Below are 15,293 nucleotides of genomic sequence, written 5' to 3'. Positions count from 1 at the left end.
AGCAACACTTCTCTATAACCCACCTTTCACGTAACTTTGTTTTGGCTCCTACCGCATCAAGATACAAAACGATAGTCTCTCCTGTTTTCTACTTAAAGTATTTCAACAGAACTGAAGGTTGAAAACAAAATTAAAAGGAGTCCAAGATTCAACTCCTCTTCTCTTAGCCACTGATAACCATCAGTAAGACTAGCCAGTTCCGTGAGGAGATTGACTTGAGTGGGCTGCTTATCTCTTCTTGCTCTCCAATCTTTTGAATTTCCAGCATTAGTGTTGACACTTTCTCTGAAAATTTGTTCTCTTTTAACCACCTATTCTGATACCAGTCTGCACATTCTTTGTCTTCCATGTCTCCTTTCAATGCATCATCTAAATGTTTGCTGCAGTTTTGAATCTCGTGTCCTAGGAAACCGCAGTAGCTGCAGAAAATCCCTATCTGTTCATAGTGGAGTGAGATTTTCATGGTTCTCTTATTCGACCCTTCCATTTTGATGAGTTTTCGGAGTGGCTTAGTGACATCAAGTTTAATCAACACCGAAACGATCCTACTTTTCTTGCCTCTCACTTGAAAAAGGTCAACGTCTAAAACTTCTCACATTGCTTTTCCTATTTTTCCTCCTAACTCTTTTATTTTAAAATCTTCAGGTAGTTCCCACAACTGGATTCACACTGGTGTTTGAGAGAATTCAACATAACTAATTGACTATTCCCCCTTTCACCTCTTTAGGTTTAGAATATAATTCTTAAAAAGCCATGGCTCCCTTCTTTAAATACGAATAAGATCTTTTTCATCAGAGAAGAAGAATTGAAAGAGGTTTTCTTCATGATCCACCACCCTAAACCCCTTCGATGGCCTCCAAATCGCATGCATTGCTGCTACAATTGTACCTCCTGAGAATAAACGATCAGCCAACAATCTACCTATTAAATTCCTTGAGAATATCTCTGTCCCTACCTATGTATCCTCTTTGCCAAAAGTTACTACTTATTTCTCATCCTCCTAACGCCTCCTGTCTTTGTTTCGATTGTTAACAGCTATCATTGCTATTAGAGCCTCAATAGAGCTATCAGAATTTTGGTTTATGAGTATATTTTTTGAAAATATGATTTCTCCCACTAAAATTCTAGCATATTACTATAAAATTCTAACAGAGCATTGCCAAAATGATAAGTTGAAGGATACCATATTATCCAATCGTATATTAATGCAAGTGTGAAGTTGTTATTATAAATAGATATAATAAAAATGTAATGAGTCATTGAATATATATATATATCCAATGATGTTTTTGTTGGCTACTGCTCATACTCTGATCCAATAGATAATAGCCAGGCCCAATAATAATAAAAGACCCACCAATAAAGGTGGACCTCATGAGAATCCTAATCTCTTTAAAGAGGTAGGACACCGATCTCAATGGATAAAGGCCTTGCCTGTTCCAAACAGGTAAACTACCCCCTAAAATCTCTACCTCATCTAAAAGGTGAATCTCAACAAACTCCTAAGAAAAAAAGAACACTTATCTATTAGAAAAGATAAGATCTCTCCAACAAAGGTGGTTAAACAACTCTACTATAAATACACTGGCACCCCCAGGTATAACTCACGTTTTAATCTACTAAAAACCTACCTAAAGCCCTTGTTAACTTAAGCATCGAAGTCTCTTGCAGGTACCACCCCCCATCTCCTCATGAGGAACTCGGAGAGGCGGCACCTCGGCACTAAACAAGTCGAACGCTGCCACATAGAGGGATCTGGACCTCACGTTCAGGCCCAAATCAACGTTTAAGATAACCCTGAGAACATTGGCGCCGTTGCTGGGAACCTGGAATTCATCCTACAACCATGGCGGAACCACAACGGGAAGATGGCCACACCACCTCTAAATCTGAGGAAGAAGTCCAGCCAGAAGAACATGCTATTGTGCTACCTCCTCCACCATGACCTACTGAAGGACCCCACGGGAAAGGGCCCTTTGAAAACCCTCATCCAACGAGGATCCATTCTAAAGTACACTATCTTGAAGATGAGGACAACCACCAAGTGACTGAGATACTAGACATGGTCCATAGATAGCAAGATCACTTGAGACAACTCGAACACGAGGCTGAGTGACAACGAGAGGCAGAACGAGAACTACAAAGAGAAGTGAGACGATGCAAGGAATTAGAAGAAAAGCTCCAGAAGTTAGAAGCTGATCTTCGAAGTTGGGCCACAAGGTCTGACAGGGAAGAAAGCCCTCTTGGAGGAGACGATCTGTTCACAGAAGAGATCATGAAGGCAAAAGTTCCCAGAAATTTCATATTGCCCGACATGGATCTCTACGACGGGACGTCCGACCTAAGACACTAGCTAAGTAACTTTAAAAGTCGAATGTATCTGGTAGATGCCTCCGACGCCACACACTGCAAAGCCTTCCCTACCATTCTGACTAAAGCTGCGATGAAATGGTATGACGGCCTACCTCTAAGGTCGGTCGCCAACTTCAACGACCTAGCCAGGAAATTTCTGACCAGATTCTTTATTCAAAAGGATAAAACAAAGCATGCCTTGAGCTTGCTAGGAGTAAAACAAATGGTTGGGGAAACCCTTCGAGATTACATTGAAAGGTTCAACAAAGCTTGTTTGAAAATCCAGAGTCTGCCAACTGAAGTCATAATTATGGGCTTAGTTAATGGCCTCAGAGAAGGACCATTCTCCCATTCAATATCCAAAAGATACCCGACCTCTCTGAATGAGGTTCAGGAAAGGGCAGAGAAGTATATTAACATGGAAAAAAATTCCCGACTAAGAGAGTCTCCTTTAAGGTCATTCCTACCCTTTTCATCTCGGGACAAAGAAAGGGAGCCCAAGAAAAAAGAGGACCCAAACATACAGAAACCTCGAAAATACAACAATTACACTTTTCCCAGGGTCTCCTTAGTGGATGTGTACAGAGAGATATGTCACACGGAGAAGCTTCCACCCCCTCATCCGATTAAGCACAAGAAAGCCGGAAGTCGGACAGAGTATTGCGAGTATCACAAGCTCTATAGACACTCCACCAATGAATGTTACGACCTGAAGAACATCATAGAAAAGTTGGCCGGAGAAGGCCGACTTGATAGATACCTGGCAGACAGATCGGATGACCCGAGAAAGAGAAGAAGGGATGAAGAAGGAGGACAACCAGAACGACCTCCTCACACCCCGGAGCGACACATCCATATGATTAATGGAGGGTTCGTAGGAGGAAAAATGTCAAAATCCTCACAGAAAAGGCGCCTTAAAGAAGTGTACCAGGTTGGCGAAAGCAGTCAACTGACCGACCTGCCCACCATCTCTTTCATAAAGAAAGACGCGCAAGGTTTACTGTCCGGGCACGACGATCCAATAGTGATAAAAAGACCTAAAGACATACCCTGACAGCTTGTTCGGACTGTGAGACACCCCAATCCGACCTCTTGGTTATATCTCGTTATACACCACCTTCGGAAAGGGGGCCAGGTCGAGGACCTTAAGCATCGATTATATTGTAGTCGATGTAAGCTCGACATACAACGCCCTAATAGGTCCGACAACCTTAAGCAGACTGGCAGCTGTTGTCTCTACTCCTCACCTTTGCATGAAATTCTCTACGACCGAGGGGATTGCCATTATCAAAAGAGACCAAAAGCTCGCAAGGAAGTGGTATAACGAGAGCCTCAGTTTGAAAGGCAACTCAGGGGGAAAGGAAGTCAACACTATTGAGCTAGGGGAACCAGAGTTTGTGAAGAATTACGTCCTTAACCTGAAGGTGAAATTGAGGAGGTGCAAATCGGAGACAACCTTGACAAGACAACAAGCGTAGGGGCAAACTTAAAAGAGAGACTGAAAAAATAACTCATTGACTTGCTACGAAGAAATTTTGACCTCTTTAACTGGAAAGCTTCTGACATGTCTGATATAGATCCCGACTTGAAAGAACACAAGTCATAGAGGAGCAAGTGCAGACCTATTCAACAGAAACGCAGAAAGCTCAGCCTAGAAAGAACATAAGTCATAGAGGAGCAAGTGCAGGCCCTGCTAGAAGCAGGATTTATAAGAGAAGTAAAATATCTACTTTTGCTAGCTAACATTGTATTGGTGAAAAAGCAAAACGGAAAGTGGAGAATGTGTATCGATTACACCAACCTCAACAAAGTCTGCTCTAAAGATCCCTACCCGCTCCCCAGTATTGACACCCTGGTCGATGCGGCATCATGCTACAGATATATCTTTCCTTCATGGATGCCTACTCGGGATACAATCAGATCCCGATGTACAAGCCAGACCAGGAAAGGACCTCGTTCATAACTCCAAAAGCGAATTATTGTTTACGTAGTAATACCTTTTGGGTTAAAGAATGCAAGAGCTACCTACCAACGATTGGTGAATAAAGTGTTTTTCACCTACATAGGGAAACTAATGGAGGTCTATGTGGATGACAAGCTTGTCAAGGCTCAAGAGGATGAGACACTATTGTCTGACCTCTCTGATGTATTTTCACTATAAGGAAGCATGAAATGAGGCTAAATCCCTCAAAATGCACCTTCACAATAGAAGTTGGGAAGTTCTTGAGGTTTATGCTAACCTAAAGGGGCATAGTAGCAAGCCTAGATAAATGTCAAGCTATACTTAACATTAAGAGTCCGACTTGCATCAAAGAAGTACAATAGCTAAACGGAAGGTTGGCAGCTCTATCCAGGTTCTTAGCTAGATCAGCCCTAAAGTCACTTCCCTTCTATTCAATCCTAAGAGAAGAGAAGCACTTTGAGTGGACCCCGGAGTACGAACAAGCTTTCCAAGACTTTAAGAAATTCTTGGGATAACCACCCATACTTACCCGACCTGTTAAACGAGAAGAACTCGTGCTGCATCTATTAGTTGGAAGTCGGGCAATTGCCTTGGCCCTGGTTCGAGAGGATGAAAAAGGACAGCAACCTATTTACTTCATCAACAAAGCCTGACAAGGGGAAGAGTTGAACTACCAGAAGATAGAAAAATTTGCTTACGCCCTTATCCTCACATTTTGAAGGCTCCGACCTTACTTCCCGACTCATACCATTAAAGTCCAAACTAATCAACCAATGAAACATATTTTACAAAAAAAGGGACTTGGTCGGAAGGATTCTACAATGGGTGGTAGAATAATTCGAGTTCGACCTCATGTACGAAACTCGGACAACCATTAAGTCACAGTACTTGTCCGAATTCATTGCTGAATATACCGACAGTCCGGAGAACCCATCATGTGGAGTTTATATGTAGACGGGTCATCAAACAAGGCTGGAAGTGGAACAGACATCATGCTAGAAAGTGATCAAGGAGCTCAAATAGAGCTATCTTGAGGTTCGAGTTTCCTGCCTCCAATAACCAACCAGAATATGAAGCCTTACTTGCTGGCTTGAAACTGTCTAAGGAGGTTGGAGCAAAAAAAGTAATAGTTTTCAGTGATTCGCAAGTAATCACTTCACAGATCAATGGAACCTATCAAGCTAAAGACCACAATATGAAGAAGTACTTGGATAAAACCCAGGAACAGCTCACACACTTTACAGAAAGTGAGGTCCGACATATAACTCGGGAATACAATGCCTGGGCTAATGTTCTTTCAAAACTAGCCAGCACCAAGTCAAGGGGCAATAATAGAAGTCTCATTCAAGAGACTCTGCAATCACCATCAGTTTCAAAGGAGGAGGAAGTACTGACTATATCCAATCAATACTTAGGGTGGATGGCTCCCATAGTCAACAACCTCAAATTTGACGTACTCCCTAAAGAGGAAAAGGAGGTCAAAAAGCTTGTAAAAGAGGCACATAATTACACATTGATTCATAATGTCTTATACAAAAGAGGGATCTCAACACCCCTCTTGAAGTGCGTCCCGACCTCCAATACAAAGGAAGTTTTATAGGATGTCCACAGCGGCATATGTGGAAACCACTTAGGAGCTCGGACACTAACCAAAAAAGTAATCCGAGCCGGCTTTTTTTGGCTGAACTTACCAAAAGAAGCAGCCGAGTTTGTCAAAATATTCCCACCTTGCCAGAAACATGCTAATTTCCATGTAGCGCCTCCTGAAGAACTCATCAGTGTCACCTCACCATGGCCATTCGCAAAATGGGGACTTGATCTACTCGGACCATTCCCACAGGCACCAGGCCAAGTCAAATACCTCACAGTGGGGATTGACTACTTTACCAAATGGATTGAGGCAGAGTCCTTGGCAACTATCACTGCTCAAAGAAGTCGTAAATTCTTATACAGGAACATTGTCACAAGGTTTGGAGTCCTCCACTCCATCACTATGGACAATGGAATCCAATTTACTGACTCAACTTTCAGGAACCTGGTGGCCGACCTAAAGATCAAGCACCAGTTCACTTCGGTAGAGCACCCTCAGGCCAATGGACAAGTTGAAGCAGCAAATAAAGTCATACTGGCAGGGCTGAAACACCGATTATAAGACGCAAAAGGAGCTTGAGCTGACGAGCTTCCTCAAGTATTGTGGGCATATCGGACTATCCCACATTCTACAACAGGAGAATCACCCTTCTGACTTGCTTATAGAATGGAAGCAATAATTTTCATAGAAATAGATGAAGAATCACCTAGGGTCTTATTTTACAATGAAGGAGTCAATCCCCAGCGCAAAGGGAAGAACTCGACCTCCTTCCAGAAGTCTGAGATAGAGCTCGGATCAGAGAGGAAGCCTGGAAGCATATGATGGCTCTAAGATACAACCAAAAGGTGATCAGGAAAAGCTTTGCCGCCAATGACCTCATCCTAATCCGAAACGACATCGGGACACAGAAGTCGGGCGCAGAAAAGTTGGCCGCAAACTGGAAAGGACCTTACAAGATAACTGAGCTCCTAGGCAAAGGTTATTACAAAGTGTCCGACCTCCAAGGGCGGGAGCTCCCGAGGTTTTAACACGCTGGTAACCTAAAAATGTATTATAGCTAAAAGCTTTGAACCTAGGTGCATTCTTTTTCCCCAATAATAAAGGTTTTTTAATGTGGCACCAGGAGTAGGGCTAGGGGCACCTAAGCCTTTAGTAACTATCTTTGTAAAGGAATTTCAAATGTTAATAAAATTCCTGGTCTATTTTTTAAAAAAGTTTCCAATTTCAAACGCATTAATTTAAGCTCGACAAACTGCAAAAATAATTGCCCGACCTAAAATGGTCGGCAAGATGAAGCGACGAGGTACAAGTTAATGTAAGAAGTTATACAAACAACTCTTACAAAGCGATCTCAAACATGTCGGATAAAAAACGGAGTTTTAAAAGTAACTTGAGCCGAGGCCGATTACACAAAGTCGGACCTAAGCAAGGAAATTAATGAAATTTAAAGGTCATCATAAATTACGCCTTACCACGAGTATTCGACAAAAAGATACTACAATAAAGTTTTGAACATTACTTAGTAAAAGTTGTAAAAAATAACTAAACAAGGTAAGTGTTCAAAATACTGCTAACTATTGCAAAAAATTAAAGTGTCATAAAAAGCCCACAGGTCGGGCTACCATAAAACTAAAGAAACATAAAAATTCAAGACTTCTCTTTCTTCTCACCCATTAAAGGATCAAGAGTTTTGCCAGTCTCCGCATCTTGACCATCGGCTGGAGAGGTTAGAGGGAGCACAGAAATGGGAACAGTTGAGACCACCTTGGGAGCTGGAGAGGAAGTCTCCACAGTAACAACTTCGGGTTGGGCTTCTACCGTGGAGGTCTGACCAACTTGGGGCTTCGAGGTCTTCAGGTCAAAGGGAAGGTGTACGTCATCATCTAGAGCCCAGACAATCTTATCATCCACAACAATGTTATTCGTGCTGAAGAGAGACAAGTCGAGGTTGGGAGCCAGGACTTTAACCTAAGCTTCGAGATTTTTGAACATCTTGTCCAAGCCTAAAGCGACCGACTCCTCAAGCTCGACATACCTTTCCTTTTGCTTTTCCAATTCCTCTTCAAGAGCCGATCTCTCTCCAAAGACCCGAGTATAGCTCTCTTGATACTTCTTGGCCTTCTCTTCGGCCAGAGCAGCAGCTGCCTCTGACTTGTTCGCCCTTTCCCGAGCTTTCTGGAGGTCGGCCTTTAAGGTGTTCCTCTCCTTCTCTAGTTCCACCTTAATCTTTCTCAATCTCTCTACATCGGCTCGGGCAGCCACCAAGGCCCCAATAGTAGCCTGGATGGGAGAACTCTTCAACTCCCTAGACAGCTGAGAATAAACCCCCAAAATGCGAAGTCCTCCACGTGCTAAAGTATGGAGGTATTTTTGAACCGCCATGTCATCCATGATCACACAATGATGAGGGAGAAGGTTCTTTTCCCCCCAGGCCAAAGCATCAAAATTTTTTGTGTATATGTTCTCTTCTTCATCGTTTTTTTAGGGAGGCTCAGTGGAAAAAGGAGAGGAGGGAGTGGACTTTGAGGAGATAAGGCGGGACAGGGGGTAGGAATAACAACTTTCAAATCTGAATGATCCGATTCCAACCTCTTCCTGGGAGAAGATTGGATAGGCTTCACGACCTTCTGCTGTGAGGAACCTGCTCCGACCTCCTTCTACTGCTGGAGGTTCCGAGCCACAACTGTTTTCTTGGTATTGTGGAAAAACTTCATAGTGGACTTAAGAGCCAAACTTTCTGCAAAATAAAGCAGGATACCATCAGAAAAAAAAACAAACTACAAACAAATGAGATTTAACAAGAAAAGGAGAGGGAGCTACCAAGCTCGGACTTCGGAAGGCCGGGATCTCCTAAAATTCTTTTCGTATCCAAATGGGGAGGTTGACCCCAGGTATCCAACAGAAAATCTATGACACCCCTCTCTAAGTCGTCTAACTCAGACACATCTACCTTAAGAGTTATAAGGGTATCTTGCCAGTACAGAGGAAAATAGGGCTCTTGGTTTTCAGAAAGAAAGAAAGGTCGGGTATTGTTAGCAGCCCAGACCTTAAAAAATTGGTTCTTAAATCATGAAAAGATTCATAAAAAATGAAAAATACCTTCCAACCTTGCATAACTCGGAGGGATACCCATCCCGACTTATTTGAAGAACTATAAGGCTTCGTTGCAACAAAAAGGTAAAAGAAAACGTTTAGGGAAGGGTCGACACTTAACTCCCGACATAGGAGCTCGTACATCTTCACAAAAGCCCATGAGTTCGGATGTAATTGGGTAAGGGCAAGGTTATAAGATCTAAGAACTTCCATTTCAAAAGGAGTAAAAGGAAGACGGATGCCTAACCTAGTAAAAAAGCAGTCATAGGCGTAGAAGAAAGGCCCTTCTGAATCCACTAAAGGGGAGAAACACACTCTCTCTTCTGGGTCAGGTGGCTTTAACACATAGTTTCTTTCCTTTTTCCTATTTTCGCAAACACTATGGTGCCTACAGAATGCCTCACAATACTCACCATCAGTAACAGAGACACAGCAAAGAACAATACTACCTACCCAAGCACAAAGATTAGGGAGAACTTTAGTCGACATATTTTTAATAACACGGCGAGACATTAAGGCTATACCTACAAATGTAGAAAGTAAATAAAGACTGTTACCAAATAAATCGGACACCGTTCCAAAGAGATCGGGAAAAACAACTAAATCAAAGGAAAGCTATTCTTTTCAAATTCTTCCAACAGAGCAACCAAATGGCACCTCTTAGACACAATGTTATGTCAAAAGTGGCACCATTAGGGGCAATACAGTACATAAACACAAGATAATAGCTATGACAAGCGAAGATTCTTTCATGAAAGAAGAGAGTTTTTTCAAATCTTTGGGTAAACAAACATTTTTCTCAAAACACTTCATGTCAAAAGCAAACTTTCTTTGGCAGAAAGGGAAAAGAAGGCAATGGGAGCAGAGGTAAAAACTCAAACAAAACAAAACAAACAGGAATGAAAGTACAGAAAAAGGGGAACTAGACCAACCTCAACAAAGACTGTGGAAAAGAGGGAGAACGCGCCTAAAATAGCGCAAACACAGACGATCCTCAAGTCAAAAGCAGCAAAATCTTCAAAGATCAAGAAAAGAACTCTTGATGAAGCAGAAGTGATCGAAATGGCATAAGGAAGTTCTTTGTGAAAAGAAAGGGAGCAGTTTTCTCAGAAACAAAGAAAAAAGGGAGAAGAAGAATGATACACCACTATTTTATGATATATTTTGGACTGAATTGAGTGGGTTTTGTCAACTATTCTCACACTTATTCATGTAAATTGCATGCTTCTAAGTTTCCTTCCTAATTTTGTGCTATGATTCTAAACATGCTTCCTATGCCTTAAAATTGTTAATTTTTAATTCTCCTTTATTACCATTAGATGTCGTGATGTGTTTGTTAAGTGTTTCCAAGTTTACAGGGCATGGATGACTTAAAGGATGAAGATGAAGCATGTTAAATTGGAAGAAACACAAGAAATTAAAGAGTTGAGAAGCGAGGAGCGACGCGCACGCATGGCTGACGCGTGCGCGTGACCAGGAGCGTCTTTCAGTGATGCGTACGCGTGACTGATGCGTACGCATGACCAGTGCAGAGTTCAGACGATGCGTATGCGTGGCCGACGCGTACGCGTGACAGAGCGTCACGTGCTGCACTTAACAGAACTCACTGGGGGCGATTTATGGGCTGATTTGGACTCAGTTTCAAGCTTCAAAACACAGACTAGAGGCAGGGTTGGAGCTGAGACTGAACACACTTCACTTTTCATTCTAGTTTTTGATTAGTTTTGAATTCTAGTGAGAGAAACTCCTACTTTTCTCTAGGATTTTAGCATTCTTAGTTTTGCTTTTGGATTGGATCTGTAGAGAGCTGTTGTTACCTTCATTCCTCATCATTCAACTTCTAGTTTCTTCTTCAATTCCATTAACACTTTTTTCCATTTGGTTATTGAATTCATATTTGGACCTTGTTACTCTTCAATTTTATTAATGCATTGAATTATTTTATGTTTATTTTTATTACTCGTTTGATCTTTGTTAATTGTTGTTAGTGCCAATTTCAATTTAATTAATTTCTCGTAATTATCATGTCTTCTATTTACACCTATTATGTGTTTATGAAAATGGCATTCATGTTAATGGAGTAAATCTCCCAACTTGGTTGGGGGTTGAGTAATTGGAACCTCTTGAGTTGTTGTACCCATGTATTAATCTGTAATTAGAAATTGCTGGCTAGCTCAATTCTCACCAACTCTAGTCCTTCCCCATGAAGTGACTAGGACTTGTGAGTTAGAGTTAGTGACGCTCACTTGACTTTCTTTCAATTGTTAGAGGATAACTAAGTGGGAGCAATGAACCTTTATTATTACACTTGGGAAAGACAACAAGGATAGAAACTCCAATTCTCTCCCCTAACCAAGGCCTTTTATTCTGATTACTTATCATCTCTTACTAGTTATTCATTGCTTTAATTCCTAGCTATTTATTTTTCCGTTTCTGATTTCAAAAATATTCAGAAAAATCCTAACCAATAATTTGCATCTTGTGTCAATTCTTAGGGAAACAACCCGGGATTCTACTCCCGGTTATTTATTATTAATTGTGACACAAATTCTAAATTGATAGTGAGAATTTCGTCCGTTAAGACTGTGCTTACAACACTATTTTAGAAAATACTTTTCAGAAATTCTTAACTGGCATTTTTCCACCCATCAAAGAACCGAAAAGACCTTTATAAAGGACAAAAGCAAACGGATCTTGTATTAAATATGCGCAGATTTCGAGGCAAAACGGCCGCGCAATGTTCGTCTATCATTAAAGAACTAATGTTCAAAATTTTGAACACGTCAGGTAACCCGAAGTGTTTGAACCCGATATCCACGACAGAAGCCACATAATGCTTGATCCCGACTTTTAGAAAGAACGGACTCAAGCAGTGGTACTGTTCATACTCTGACCCAATAGATAATATCAATGCCCAATAACAATAAAAGACCCACCAATAAAGGTGGACCTCATGAGAAGCACGACCTCTTTAAAGAGACCAGACACCGATCCCAAGGGGCAAAGGCCCTGTTTGCTCTAAATAGGTAAACTGCCCCCTAAAATCTCTATCTCATCTAGAAGGTGAATCTCAACAAACTCCTAAGATAAAAGGAACACTTATCTATTAGAAAAGATAAGATCTCTCCAACAAAAGTGGTTAAGCAACTCTACTATAAATACACTGGCACCCTCCAAGTATAATTCTCGTTCTAATCTAGTAAAAACCTGCCTAAAATTCTTACTAACTTAAGCATCGGAGTCTCTTCTAGGTATTAACCCCCATCTCCTCATGAAAAATTCGGACAGGCAGCACTTCGGTACTAAACAAGTCAGACGCTACCATATAGAGGGTTCTAGACCTCACGTTCAGACCCAAATCAACGTTTCAGATAAACCCGGGACAGTCACCACTCTCCAATTTTATGGTAGTTTGCTAGACTCAATTATAGATTAAACTAGTAGTATTAGTAAATGCGATAATTTAATAGGTTATGCTAACCAAATTAGTATAAAAGTTTCTGAAATTTTAATTCTTTGCTTTATCACTAAATTGAAAATCTATGTTAATAAAAAAAGTTTTTGAAAAAAATTGTTATTTCTTTTAGATGTTTGGCTAAATGCAAAAAAATTTAATTTTAAAATGAAAGAGCAATTACAATTAAAATTTTAAATTTAAATTCAAACAGAAATCAATCCACATAACTATATTATTCCAAATTCAGCAACAACACCAGTAGAATTACAAATAAAAAAAATATCAATTACTAACTCAATGTTCTCATTACATTTTTATTATATTATTTATAGTAAATCAATTAATTAATAAAATTATCTTAATTAGACCTGAGTCCACATTTTTACTATATTATTTATCGAAGCCGACGACTATCCCACAATGCAATTGCACGCTAGAATCGACGCTTGTTCCCATTTAGTCGTTTTATCAGTATTGTACTATTGTCCTCTAGAAATCATTCCAGAACAGTTCGCTCAACAATGGATGCCTTTAGAGAAAATCTTCTCTTTTTTTTTTTGGTATAGAGAGAAAATCTAAACATAATATAACATACACTTTCAGATCAAGACAAAAAAAATATATACTTCAGACAATGTTACTAAACAAAAAATATTGTTGCTATGGTAAAATTGTCCAACATAAGTGACACCTGGCTGCATTATAGTGGGCTTGGGCTTTTTTATATGAGAGCCTACCAGAAAGAGAATAGAGTCAGAAAAAATATAGGCCCAACAGCATACCCTTCCTTCTACGAAAACACGTCAAATAGATATATGTAAACCAAACCAACTTGAATTGGTAGTAGTCAGCTCACTTGTCGGCTTAAGTAAGTGTCGGGAGTTCGAACTCCGCCTTGTGTATGCAGTAACTCATTGGTCAATAGTGGTAGACTCTTAAATGGAGTTCAGATCCGCGACGGATTGGTCCTTAACCTGTCGGGTTAGGGGTATCATTTGGGTAAACCAAAAAAGAAAAAAGATATATGTAAACCAACTTGGGTTGGTCGAGTGATCAGCTCACTCGTCCGCTTAAGCAAGTGTCAGGAGTTCGAACTCCACTTTGTACATGTAGCAATTCATTGGCCAGAGGCAGACCCTTAAATGGAGCTCAGATCTGTGACGGATTAGTCTTTAACCTGTCGGATTGGAGGATACCGTTTGGGTAAAAAAAAAAAAATAGATATATGTATTTAAAGATTAGATCAACTCTAAAAAAAATATAAATGATATATGAATATAATAAAAAAATGTAAATAAACAGAAAATTTATATTTTAAATAGATTAATTTTAAAAAAATACTAATAAATTTTTTAAAATAATAAATATGAATAAATTAATTTCAATTAAAATTTTTTATTTTAATTATAGAGACTAATTAAAAATAATATGTCTATATTTATTATCTTAAAATATTTTATTAATATTTTTTTAAGAACTAATTTAGAATAAAATATTTTATTGATATTTTTTAGGAACTAATTTATTCAAAATGTAAATTTTAAAAAATTTGTTTATCATTTTATTAAAAAAAAATTGTTATTTGAGAATTTTTTAAAAACTAGCAATTTTTAGTATTTTTAATTATTATTTAGTTAGTATAAATACTAAATTATCATTTTATTAATTTATGTGTGTAAATTTTAATTAAAAAATATGAATATAAATTATATTGATTTATAAGTATAAATTGTATTAATTCATATATAAAAATTTAGTAAATATAAATATAAGTTATAATTTTTTTGTGTATAAAATATATATAATATAAGTATAAATTATTATTAATTAAGTACTCATTAAAAATAATAATATTTATTGGTCATATATAATATTGATGTTGTTATTTTGTACGGATAAGTGTGTTGATTCAGCAAAAATTTATCCTAATCCTATCTAACGTTTCGTATCTACGTGTTTAGCTGAAGATTTGCATGTTAAGGTTATTGCCACCTAAAAAGCTAACAAGACATATGGCATTTCTGAGCGTTCTCGAAGCGTGGAGAAACATTTGAAAGAGAGATCCGATTATGTCGGATACAGCATGACTCAACATGTTTTCAGTTGAAGAATTGCATGTCAAGGTTATTGCGTGCCACCTAGAAAGCTAACATGACATATGACATCTCCTAAGACATATATAAAAAGGGAACACAGAGTACTCTCGAAACGTAGAAAAACATTTGAGAAAGATATTCAAATATGGCAGATACAGCAATGAAAGGAGGTACAAGATGTAATGATAGGTGTGGTTGCTCAGTTCCTTGCCCTGGTGATTCCACCTGCAGGTATTCATAATAATTCATCTTAGTATCCCGTTAATTAATTTCAATTAATCTAACGAGAACCAACTTCGACAGGTGTGCAAGTGGGAATGAAGGTGGAGGTGGGACTCAACACTTGACATGCCCGTGCGGAGAGCACTGTGAGTGCAACCCATGCACGTGCCCCAAGACAGTTGCTGCTGGAGCTGGCTGCAAGTGTGGCCCAGGTTGCACTTGTGCATCCTGCCGCCGCGCTTGATTAGTACTATTATTATTTCATATGTGGGTTTTTATTGTATTATGGTGTGTATTTTGGTTTTGTTGTGTGTCTCTCTAGGAGTTATATAGTAGTCGTAATTTAATAAGAACGTGTTGTTATTCCGCGTTCGCCGTTTTTTTCAATGAATGATGGACGTGTTGTGTAGTTTTTTTTACTAGGTAGAAGTTGTGAGTTGAGATTGTTCACTATGTATGTATCAAATTATGCATTTCAAATCTTAATGCAATTTTATATGAGCATAATTTGATGGGTTA

At 39.2% G+C, this 15,293-nt stretch overlaps 2 protein-coding genes across 2 annotated transcripts; both read left to right on the top strand.

Moving 5' to 3' along the window:
- Positions 1–2,374: 2,374 nt before the first annotated feature.
- On the top strand, positions 2,375–3,406 carry LOC112763649 (uncharacterized). The gene has a single exon (XM_025809268.1). It carries the CDS (start codon positions 2,375–2,377, stop codon positions 3,404–3,406), a length of 1,032 nt encoding a protein of 343 aa, XP_025665053.1.
- An 11,267-nt stretch (positions 3,407–14,673) lies between these two features.
- LOC112766574 (metallothionein-like protein 4B) lies at positions 14,674–15,293 on the top strand. The gene is made up of 2 exons (XM_025812469.2): positions 14,674–14,783; positions 14,856–15,293. The coding sequence occupies exons 1-2, from the start codon at positions 14,698–14,700 to the stop codon at positions 15,016–15,018; spliced, it is 249 nt and encodes an 82-aa protein (XP_025668254.1). The 5' UTR covers positions 14,674–14,697; the 3' UTR covers positions 15,019–15,293.

Source organism: Arachis hypogaea, chromosome 17 (assembly GCF_003086295.3).
Source record: "Arachis hypogaea cultivar Tifrunner chromosome 17, arahy.Tifrunner.gnm2.J5K5, whole genome shotgun sequence".
NCBI classification, from domain to species: Eukaryota; Viridiplantae; Streptophyta; class Magnoliopsida; order Fabales; family Fabaceae; genus Arachis; species Arachis hypogaea.
The sequence above is the reverse complement of the archived record's forward strand: the minus strand, read 5'-3'. Positions and strand labels throughout refer to the sequence as shown.